Raw genomic sequence first — 12151 nt, forward strand, 5'->3', positions numbered from 1 at the left:
TGGCCACAAGATGGCAACCTATGAGAGGCATATAAAAATGTGCTGTAGTGACCCCTACAGCCAGCTTGACAAAGGTGCGCGCTGTGTGTACGTTCCCCTATCGAACCACAGCACATGCACGGAAACGCGTCGCACATTGCTGTCTCCGGTCGATGACGTCATCATTCCCCCCGCAACCATAGCGTCCACAAGCGTGCGCTTCAACGTGCGCTCCGGCGGCTCCTCTGGCACATCTGTGCGCTCACATCCTCACAACCAAGCGCATGAACCCAGCTAGACAACACCAGCAACACAGCCAAATACCAGCGCTGTGACAGAGACCCAAGGACACTCAAATCTATCGGTTGGGCCCTGACGGAATCACAGGACAACAAACCACATGCCTGAAACTTTACAAATACAGTGAGTACTTTTATTTCTATCTCCAATACAAATAAATAGCTGTACAGTTTAACCAATGGCGCCTGCTCCTCTTTGATTGTTTCTTTCGTCTTTATGCAGCTAATGACCTCAAACAGGTGCATCTAATTTAGGATAATAAATGGAGTGGAGGTGGACATTTTAAAGGCAGACTAACAGGTCTTTGAGGGTCAGAATTCTAGCTGATAGACAGGTGTTCAAATACTTATTTGCAGCTGTATCATACAAATAAATAGTTAAAAAATCATAAAGTGTGATTTCTGGATTTTTTTTTTGTGATTATGTCTCTCACAGTGGATATGCACCTACGATGACAATTTCAGACCCCTCCATGATTTCTAAGTGGGAGAACTTGCAAAATAGCAGGGTGTTCAAATACTTATTTTCCTCACTGTGTATGTGTGTATATATATATATATATACACACACACACACACAGATTTTAGATTTTTCATGATTTTTTAAAGAATATCAAAACAAAATTATTATTATTATTAATATGGGTGCACTTCAGCTTCTGTGGCATATCTCCCAGCTGAGATCCAAGATAAGATCTTTATACAAGTTAGAAGAGGTTTGTCCACTAGATCGATTGTAAGCCGTTACACTAATTCTAGGTGGGAATGCATGTTCTTCCGCTAATCTGTTATGAGCTCTATATAGATAGATAGCGATTTTATATATATATATATATATATATACACACACACACACACACACACACACACACACACACACACACACACACACAGCCCTCAAAATTTCCACTCGCCTACTAGCATTTGGCGAGTGGATTTAAGCTGGGGGCGAGTGATGACAGGGCTGCATGACCAATCTCCCTCCAATCTGTGCCTACACTTAGAGTCCCGATGAGATTGGCGGCCGAAGAGGAAAGGTGCATGCTCGGGAAAAGTAGTCTGGTGAGCCGCGCACAGGCAGAGCAGTACACAGGTGCTCTCCTTACAATTCTCATTAAGCCATGGGACCCAACAGTATGACCTCTCTGAGCCTGCCCCCCTCCCCCGGGCCCCGATCAATGTAGCTGGAGAGCAGAAAGTAATGAGTGAGGTGGAGGATTGCAAAAATTACCACTCCGGTGCAGCGCTCACTGAAAGTTGCCCTGACATGAGAGCGGCAGCCTTCTAGTTTGTGCAGTTTTCTTCCCCTTGTGCTCTATGTAAGTGTCCAACAGTTTAGCCTGAGCACTGTGAACAGACTGGTCTCAATGTGTGCTGTGCGGTGTCAGTGTGCGCTGTGCTATGGTGTCAATGGCTGTGCAGTTGTGTGGATCTCAGCGCTGGATTGTACTCCCTCCCGCTGTGCTGCATCTCCTCTCCTCACTGCCAGCCTGAATAAAAGGGGGAAGTGGGGACATGCAAGCGTGGAGCCGCACACACAGGCTCCTGATGATGAGATGAATGGGAGAGAGAGAGAGGATGGATGGGAGTTGCAGAGGAGACAGCAAGAGAATGGGGAAGAGACCCAGTTCTAGTGCCCTGTCCCTCTGGTCTGCCCCCAGTGCCCTGTCCCTCTGGTCTGCCCCCAGTCCCCTTCCCATTTTGTTAAAATTGTTGTTGGTAATATTGAATTTTGTAACTTGATTCTGCATAAAACATTGTCATTCCATGAGATAATCTACGAGGGCGTGTTTACGGGTGCAATTAGGCGCAGGGCAGTGTATGAATTAGGTGGGGCAACTGGTGGCGAGTAACTCTTGAGGCCTGGCTAGTAGCTCAGGACTTGAAATTTTGAGCCCTGTATGTATGTATGTATGTGTGTGTGTGTGTGTGTGTGTGTGTGTGTGTATATATAATATATATATGGGACTTTAGATGAGGCATGTGTATGTAACATAATAAATGAAATGATATCTAATTTTTCCGGGGTCAGTGTTGTAATTCCCTAAACAGGGCAGCACGATTATTAACATTTGATCAATATAAAAGTCTATGAATACACATAGTACCCAATATAACGTAGATTGTATCATGTAGCAATGCATGACACACAGTTTCAAAAAGAAACACAATAATAAAATGAAAATGAACATGATTAAGTTAAAATATTTAATAAACATAATTAATACAGAAAAGAGAAATTGACAAATAAATTAAATACATATACAGATCCAATAATGTAGAATCATCATATAAAAGTAAAATCATACAGTAAAGTGCATAATTTAAAAAGAACTAGGCTTGGCATCCTTGAATCAGAAGAATCGTGTCTAGACGCGTTTTTCCTGGCAGTTATAGCCACTCATCAGGAGAGGGATGCATGTACTTAGGCTACAGAGTAGAATGAAAGAGAATAAATAAATAGAGTACTTAAAGGGTGTTCCATAGACTCTATAAGAGTGGATTAGAAACTAATACATATATAGATATCTCTCTATCCTCTAATCTCTAATACTCAAGTTTTTCAGTACATTTTTTTGTGCTGAAAATGCCCCCCTTTGGCTTATACTCGAGTCACCTTTTTGCGCCTGGATTGGGGAACCGGTACCAGCCTGTCGTAGGTCCCCTGGACCCCAATCTTGGCACACCTGTAGCCCCACTCTTTGTCTACAAGTGTGAAAAGTTTGTTGTCCGGGGGACCTACGGCCAGGGAGCACCAATTTTTTTTTTCTTTTTCAAAGGTGGGCACCCCTTCCATAGACTCCCATGTTAAACGTGAGGCATGGGCACAGTGAGGCATGCAGATGGACACCCTAGGCTTATACTCGAGTCAATACTTTTTCCCATTTTTTTGTGGTAAAATTGGGTGCCTCGGCTTATATTCGGGATGGCTTATACTCAAGTATATACGGAATATATATTTTTACAATTTACAATATATAATATATATATTTTTTTTTTGCAGGCCTTTATCAGAAATACAGGGTGGAATCTCATTGGACCCATAACAAAGTGCATGTTTACTAATGAACCTGGTAGTGACAAAGAGAAAACCTGTTTACAGATGATTAATGACCTGATACAGGTAAGACAATTTTGCGTTTTAGGTTTACAGGTGAAATGTTGCTGTCTGGTATTTTGGGCAGTTGGTTTGCCATGTCTGTTCAACAGATGGCAAGCTAAAGCCACAGTAGAAGCAGTATGTCTGTGGTGACTGTAAGGCCTCATTCACTTGACGAGTTTTAATGCATATGCCTGTGTGAGGCTTTTTACCTGCTCAGGCCTGCACTGTGCATTCCTGTACAGGCAGTTCCATTAGGATGCAGCAGCTGCATGGACATGGCCGCTGCTCCCAATTTTACATCTATGTAGGTGCGGGTGTATGGCCTGCCACCTAGGTCTGGTCTATTTGGCTGTATTAGCCTTTGGCTATCCGTGAGTATGCACTCATTACTTTTCTTTTACCAGTGAAGTTTTATCTGGTAATACACTAGACTTTTGCACCCTTTTTGTTTTTGTGTATGTCTTTTTTCAAGATTTCCCAGTCTGAAGAGGGCAGCATTGGCGCCACTTACCAGTCTAAGACAAGAATTGATACTTGAACGATCTATACTACAGTCCTTCTGGTCCTCACTAAGTCCTTAGCACTTATTTGGAAATACATCTATTTTCAAAGGTTATAGAAGACCTCTTGTGCTGGCTCATGGGACAAATCTAAAGCATTGCACCGGCAATCAGCAGATCGCTGGAGCCATGCAGGCCTTCTGCAGACTGTCAGTATCAGCTGGTTGTCTGTACATTTTACAAACAAGCAGTGTCACACTGACAGGAAGAATCGGTGAACTACCAGAGCCAGGGGTGTATTTAGGTTTTGTGCCGCCCTAGGCCTGGTGAAACTCGCGCACCCCCTACTTTATATATGACGCATCCCTTCCTTTTTAAGACCCACCCTGTCATTTTCATGGGATGAGGACAGAGGGACAGGATGGGATGAGGACAGGGGGACAGGATGGGATGAGGACAGGGGGACAGGATGGGATGAGGACAGGGGGACAGGATGGGATGAGGACAGGGGGACAGGATGGGATGAGGACAGGGGGACAGGATGGGATGAGGACAGGGGGACAGGATGGGATGAGGACAGGGGGACAGGATGGGATGAGGACAGGGGGACAGGATGGGATGAGGACAGGGGGACAGGGTGGGATGAGGACAGGGGGACAGGGTGGGATGAGGACAGGGGGACAGGGTGGGATGAGGACAGGGGGACAGGGTGGGATGAGGACAGGGGGACAGGGTGGGATGAGGACAGGGGGACAGGGTGGGATGAGGACAGGGGGACAGGGTGGGATGAGGACAGGGGGACAGGGTGGGATGAGGACAGGGGGACAGGGTGGGATGAGGACAGGGGGACAGGGTGGGATGAGGACAGGGGGACAGGGTGGGATGAGGACAGTGTGACAGGGTGGGATGAGGACAGTGTGACAGGGTGGGATGAGCACAGGGGGACAGGATGGGATGAGCACAGGGGGACAGGATGGGATGCGCACAGGGGAACGGGATGGGATTTCGCTGCCCCCCGCAAAGTGTCGGCCTAGGCCAGTGATGGCGAACGCGTGGCACGCGTGACGCTCCCGGCACGGCAAGCTGTTTCGGTGGGCACGCCACACGCCATGAAAAATTTCAAAGAACACACTAAAATCCATTTGTCCCCACCGCTCCCCAAACTACAACTCCCACGGTTCTCTAGGGCTATTGATGACATGTCTGAGTGGGAGTGACAAAGAAGAAACTCCCGGGGGTGACGTGCGTGCGTGTGTGCGTACGCACGCTGATCCAATCAAAGAAGCTGTCTCATCCACACCGCACAAATCAGCGGTGACGTGACTGGGAGCACACACGGCTGGAATCAGAGGAGCCTTTCGGCGGGAATTATAAGCTGCTGGAGCAAGGTCAGACACTGGGAGACAGGAGTTAATGTGCAGTGTACGGTGCAGTTATCTTGTAAGTCCTAAGCCTGCCCCACTCTCAGATATCAGGTGCTAGCTCAGCAAATAATCAATTGTGCAAAAAGAACATCCTCATTACTGTCATTGGGAAACATTGTGCCCCATCATTGGTGTTATTCAACCTCATTATTGGTGTCATTGGGAAACATTGTGCTCCCCTATTTTTTGTCATTATTGGTGTCATTGTGCCTCATTATTGGTGTCCTTAGGGAACATTGTGCCTCATTATTGGTGCCATTGCCTCATTATTGGTGTCATTGTGCCTCATTATTGGTGTCCTTAGGGAACATTGTGCCTCATTATTGGTGCCATTGCCTCATTATTGGTGTCATTGTGCCTCATTATTTGTGTCCTTAGGGAACATTGTGCCTCATTATTGGTGCCATTGCCTCATTATTGGTGTCATTGGAAAACATTGCCTCATTATTGGTGTCATTGGGAAACATTGTGCTCCCCTATTTTTTGTCATCATTGGTGTCATTGTGCCTCATTATTGGTGTCATTGTGCCTCATTATTGGTGTCATTAGGGAACATTGTGCCTCATTATTGGTGTCATTGTGCCTCATTATTGGTGTCATTGGAAAACATTGTGCCTCATTATTGGTGTCATTGTTCCTCATTATTGGTGTCATTGTGCCTCATTATTGGTGTCATTGTGCCTCATTGGTGTCATTGCATGTGTCAGGTAGGTGAGTGTAATGGTCAGGTAGGTGAGTGTAATGGTCAGGTAGGTGAGTGTAATGGTCAGGTAGGTGAGTGTAATGGTCAGGTAAGTGAATGTAATGGTCAGGTAGGTGGGTGTAATGGTCAGGTAGGTGGGTGTAATGGTCAGGTAGGTGAGTGTAATGGTCAGGTAGGTGAGTGTATAATGGTCAGGTGAGTGTAATGGTCAGGTAAGTGAATGTAATGGTCAGGTAGGTGAGTGTAATGGTCAGGTAGGTGAGTGTAATGGTCAGGTAAGTGAGTGTAATGGTCAGGTAGGTGAGTGCAATGGTCAGGTAAGTGAGTGTAATGGTCAGGTAAGTGAGTGTAATGGTCAGGTAAGTGAGTGTAATGGTCAGGTAAGTGAGTGTAATGGTCAGGTAGGTGAGTGTAATGGTCAGGTAGGTGAGTGCAATGGTCAGGTAAGTGAGTGTAATGGTCAGGTAGGTGAGTGCAATGGTCAGGTAAGTGAGTGTAATGGTCAGGTAAGTGAGTGTAATGGTCAGATAAGTGAGTGTAATGGTCAGGTAGGTGAGTGTAATGGTCAGGTAGGTGAGTGTAATGGTCAGTGTATGTTGCACAGTGCATTCTAAGCACAATGCATTCCTAATCCCTGCAGTCTGAGCGAATCTGGCAGAATCGTACATTTCTAGTCCCTTAGGGCTCATTTAGATAAGTCCCATCCTCTGTACAGAGACGCTGGCAGGTTTAATTCTGTGTTGGCACTTTGCAAGAAATAAATTGCTCTTGTGTCGCGGTTTGGGCACTCGGGCTCAAAAAGGTTCGCCATCACTGGCCTAGACCATAATACATCACTGACCAGAGCACTCAACAACGCCATGGAAGCTCAATGAGAACTACAAGCGGCAAGTGAAAAGGCTGTCTGTAGTCATACAGCTGTATGGGCAGAGCCCCGCATGGCTACACTCGTTTCAAAAAGTGGCAGCTAGTATGGTGAACTTCTACCCAGAGAGTACGGGGATCGCCGAGCAGCTGCAGGATCAGGAACATGTTCCACCCTAAAAACAGGTGGATCATGTAACATGTTCCTGAAGGTAAACTTCTCCTTTAACAAAGTAATAATTGATATGCCCTCATAGGGTACTACCTCATTATGTAAGCATCATTGGCAGTGTTGGCACAAAGCCCTTTAAAATCCAAGGCAAAAAGGCCACCAGTGAGCCCCCCGCTATGAACTACTTTGGAATGATAAATTGCAGCTCCCACCCCTTTGCGTCCCTCTTGCTGATGCACCCAACGTCTCTTCTGCCTATACCTTGACATGCCCCTAATCGTTGGCTCTTTAGCTTGCATGCCCATAGCTGGATCTGCTATAGGGAAAGTCCAGTCAGGTGGATACCAAACTATATGGGTATCTTTCATTCAAGACCTGTCATGTAACTAACTTGTCTGGCAGAGTATGGTAACTGCCTTCCCTGCACGTCAAAGAGAAAAAGGTGCTGCATGGCTCATCATTCTCTAGCGGGGGCTGTTAAACTAGATCAGGTGTGTCAAACTCAATTTGCTTGTGGACCACATCAGCATTATGGTTGCCCTCAAAGGGTCGGTTGGATCAGCACCACACCCCCCTTACATCAGATGTCAAGAGCCCCCCACCATCAGAGGTTGAGCATGCCCCCCACTATCTCTTACATCAGTGCATCCCCTTGCCTTGTGCTGCTGCCAGGAGGGCTGGACAGAGAAGTATCTGGTGGAGAAGTCCTGTCCTCTCTGCTGCTGACTGCTGAGACCAGGTGGGGGGCAGAGACGAGGGGTGTGTGCGAGGGCCACATGAAATTACCTGGAGGGCCGGATTCGGCCCGCGGCCTTGTGTTTGACACCTGCGAACTAGATCAATGTTTTTGAATAACTGTGAATATGGCGTTCTTTACTTGCACTGCCTTTTCACAACCAGCAGGAGGGGTGCATTATGCCATCCATGCTTTCAAACAATTCAGACTGCAAATAAAAGTAAATGTTCCAGCAATGCAGGAAAATTCATAATTGAATTTGTGTAATCTTATTTTGTAGCGGTGCAATCCAAAGGAGATCTTGCTGGGAATTCTCGAACAGGTTGATGAAGCAACAGGAGATCTTCTATCTCGGACCATCTTGGCATTGCTTCAGCCTCTGCAGACAGGTAACATCTGTGCCTCTTCATTGCACAAGGAAATATGGTTGTCTTAATAGCATTGTTTTCTCAAAATATCATGGGGGAATTAAAAAAAAAACTGGAGCAGCCAGAATCTTGTTCAGTTAAAGCAGAGCTCCACCCAAATAGGGAAGTTCCGCGTTAAGCACTCCCCCCTCCCCTGCCACATTTGGCATGTCATTTTTTGGGGGGGGGGGGTATATAGTTTTGACAGGTTCCCACTTCTACTTCCGCAGTGATCTGATCCAAATTCTACTTCCTCAATGCAGTCTTCTGGGACACGTCCCGGAAGACCGGCAAACCATTCAGCAGGCGCAACATGACTAGCACCAGGTTGTGAAGCCGCAAGTTGCTCCTCAACCTATTTTCAGTCATGGCATGCTTTAAAAAAAAAAGAGAGAGATGCTGGAGTCTGGCTTCAAAAAAATTGTACTTTATTTGTTTAAAATCATCAGCAAGCACAGATAACAAAACTTGTAACTTGTTTCAGCTTTGCAGACTTCATCATAGCTATCTTGTCATCTCACATTACTCTATTACATAGGCTACTTTTACACTGAGCAGCGCTGGTCATCGGCGGTAAATCAGCGACATTTTACTGACGTTTTTTCCTGCGCTTTTTTTCGGCCGATAGCGGGGCGATTTTAACCCCCGCTGGCGTCCCAAAAACAGTTAACACCGGCCACAAAGCACTGCTACAGCGGCACTTTGCTGGCGGTTCGGCGGCGCTGCCCCTTGATTTCAAGGGGCAGGGGCGCTTTAGGAGCGGTGTATACACCGCTCCTACTGTACTGCAAAGATGCGGCTTGCGGGACTTTTTTTTACCATCCTGCCAGCGTACCACTCCAGTGTGAAAGTCCTCAGGTTTTCACATTGGCATGAGAGAGAAGAGGCACTTTACAGGCACTATTTTTCTAGTGCTATAGCACCTGTAAAGCACCTCAAAGCAGCCATACTGGTGGACCACACAGGAAGTAGACCAGGCTGCCAATGTCCATCACAGCTGTGGTAATCAATACACTCAAATTGTGTGGTTCTCTTTACCCAGCTCCCCAAAAAGACAGAAATTACAAAATACAAACAATTACAGTACTTATTTGTAACATCTAGGCTTCATTTCCATGGACGTTTTTACAGCCACTTTTCTGAGCGTTTTTTTGCAGCTTAAAAACAGCTCTCCATGTTAGCCTATGGCCTCATGCCCACCATGACGTTTTTGAGCTGTAGATGGCTGAGACGTTTTTAAGCTGCAAAAAAAAACCAGGACCAGTGCGTTCTGAAGCTCCAGCCTTAGAGCTGTAAAAACGCCAGACATTAAACGTTCAAAAACGCGCAAAGACGCTACCGCAGCGTTTTTGAGCTCCAGCTCAAAAAATAAAATAAAAAAAATAAAATAAAAAAACATGGACAGGCGTTTTTAAGCTGTAAAAAAGGCTAAAAAAAGTGGCTGTAAAAACGTCCATGGAAATGAAGCCTTAAGTAACATTTTAAAAAAATATAGTGAGGTTGATTTACTAAAAATTGGAGAGTGCAAAATCTGGTGCAGCTGTGCATGGTAGCCAATCAGCTTCTAACTTTTGTCAAGCTTTGACAAAAAATCCTGGAAGCTGATTGGTTTCTATGCAGAGTTGCACCAGATTTTGTACACTCCAGTTTTAATAAATCAACCTCACTGTGTCCAAGTACAACTACAGTAAAACGTTGGTTTGAGAGTAACTTGGTTTGAAGACGAGCAAAATGTTTTAATAAATTTTGCATTGATATACAAGCGATGTCTTGATATAATATTTATATTTAGGGGTGAGGGGGCAATAGCAATACAGTAAAACGTTGGTTTGAGAGTAACTTCGTTTAAGAGCGTTTTGCAAGACAAGCAAAATGTTTTAATAAATGTTGACTTGATATACAAGCAATGTCTTGATATAAGAGTAGTGTCACAACTGAGTATAAAAAAGAAGAGAGGAGCCTCCAAGTGTAGCAATATGGTTACATTTAATGAAGGTACAACATTTAGCAACTTATTGCTACACTTAGAGGTGTCTCTCTTCTCTTTTATACCCTGTAAATAAAATGCTTTGATATACAAGTGCTTTGGATTACAAGCATGTTTCTGGAACGAATTATGTTCGCAAACCAAGGTTTTACTGTACAAAGACCACAAATCTTATAGCAGTTGTGGTGTAGTGAATTATAGACCTAAGAATTGTCCTCCACATTCCGCCACAAGCATATTATTCCTTTCCAAATGGGAGGGGAATTTATTTATTTACTGTATTATTCCCATTCTATTTCTTGCATACAGTATATTGGGGGACAAAGTGCAGAGTGGGAGAAGAGACCGGTATAAATCTTCATCGCAAGGAAGCAGTGTTGCAATATCCGAAATATATAGGGGTGCTACTTGCCCTGCTCTAAAGTCATAGGGCCAGATTCACAGAAGAGATACGACGGCGTATCTCCTGATACACCGTCGTATCTCTGTGATCCGCCCGTTCTAACTATGCGGCTGATTCATAGAATCAGTTATGCATAGCTAGCCCTAAGATCCGACAGGTGTAATTGACTTACACCGTCGGATCTTGGGATGCAGTACCTCGGCCGCCGCTGGGTGGAGTTTGCGTCGTTTTCCAGGTTTTCCCGTTTTTCGGGTATGCAAATTATCAGTTACGGCGATCCACGAAGCTACTCGCGTGCGTAACGTCGTTTTTTCCCGTCGCAAAGTTAAGCAATCTTTTTCTCAAATAACTTTTTTTATTGAAAATAGTTGCTCACAGCATACAAAAGCATGGGATATAGCATAAAAGGAAGATGTACAAAAGGGACAAAAACCAGCATACGTCACAGACCTTCCGGTAATAAAAAGAGTATGGTTTGTCAGTACACTAATAAGCAATAGTAAGCACATATCCAAAGTCAAGTTTGTTAACTGACTGAAGCTTGCATTAGGACTTTGCAAAACATTAAACCTGGAATGAGCCGCTAGGGTGCTCACAGAGGAAAGGAATAAAGGAAGAAAAAGAAAGGGAAGGGGTGAGGGAAAGAGAAAAAAAAAAGGAAAGAGAAAAAGGAAAGGGGGGGGGGGATAGAAGGGAAAAAGGAAAAAGAAAAAAAGGGGGGGGAGGGAAAGGTGTCATCGGATCAGCTCGTTCACCTGGTTTATAATGGGTCCTCCCGGAGGCGCCACGGCTCCCAGACAACGTCATGGGCTTCCAGCCTGTCCTGTATCCTGGCGGTCATTCTCTCCATCAGCTCCACGTCTTTAACTCTAGCGTATAAAGCCTCAGGGGTGGGGGGAGAACGATTTTTCCAGTTAAGGGCTATGAGGCAGCGTGCAGCTGTGAGAACATGACGCGTCAGCTTTTTATATGGCTTGGATATCCTCAGGGGTGACAGGCCCAACAAAAAGAATTTGGGGCATAGGGGGACCTGCGTATCTAGGAGGCGGCCCAGAAGTTGTTGGACTGCAGTCCAGTAGGGGGAGATCCCCGGGCAGCTCCAATAAATATGAAAGAGGGAGCCCCTATCCGTTTGACATCGCCAACAGCGATCTGAGCTAGAGGGGTATATGGCATGTAGTACGTCGGGGGTCATATACCAGAAAAGAAGTACTTTGTATGTGTTCTCTTTGTACAGTGTACAAAGTGAACTCTTCGCCGCCTGGGACCATATTATCCGCCATTGCTCTATTGGAATTACTTCATTAAGGGCTTTTTCCCATCGGGTCATATAGGAGTGTTTACCCTGGGTTTCCGATCGGTATGTGTTTAGCATCTTGTATATGTCGGAGATAAGGCCTTTCTGGGTCGATCCGGCCAGGATCAAAGTCTCAAAGGGCACTGGGGGGGAGAATTGCAGGTCAGGTGCTATGGATAGGGCGTAATGGCGAATTTGCAGATAGCTGTAGAAAACCTGCCTAGGGAGGTTAAATTTGGTCTGGAGGCTAGAGAAGGGCAGTAATTTGCGTGAAATG

General features: G+C 45.4%; 1 protein-coding gene across 2 annotated transcripts in view; it reads left to right on the forward strand.

Annotated features, from left to right (window-relative positions):
* Positions 1 to 12151, forward strand: part of GLMN (glomulin, FKBP associated protein) — a 124595-nt gene that overhangs the window by 38668 nt on the left and 73776 nt on the right. For both annotated transcript variants that reach the window (XM_040360031.1, XM_040360032.1), the window contains exons 4-5: positions 3283 to 3402; positions 8061 to 8169. In XM_040360031.1, the coding sequence (XP_040215965.1) occupies positions 3283 to 3402; positions 8061 to 8169 (229 nt within the window). The remainder of the gene's footprint in view (positions 1 to 3282; positions 3403 to 8060; positions 8170 to 12151) is intronic.

This window comes from Rana temporaria, chromosome 7 (genome assembly GCF_905171775.1).
Source record: "Rana temporaria chromosome 7, aRanTem1.1, whole genome shotgun sequence".
Taxonomy (NCBI): domain Eukaryota; kingdom Metazoa; phylum Chordata; class Amphibia; order Anura; family Ranidae; genus Rana; species Rana temporaria.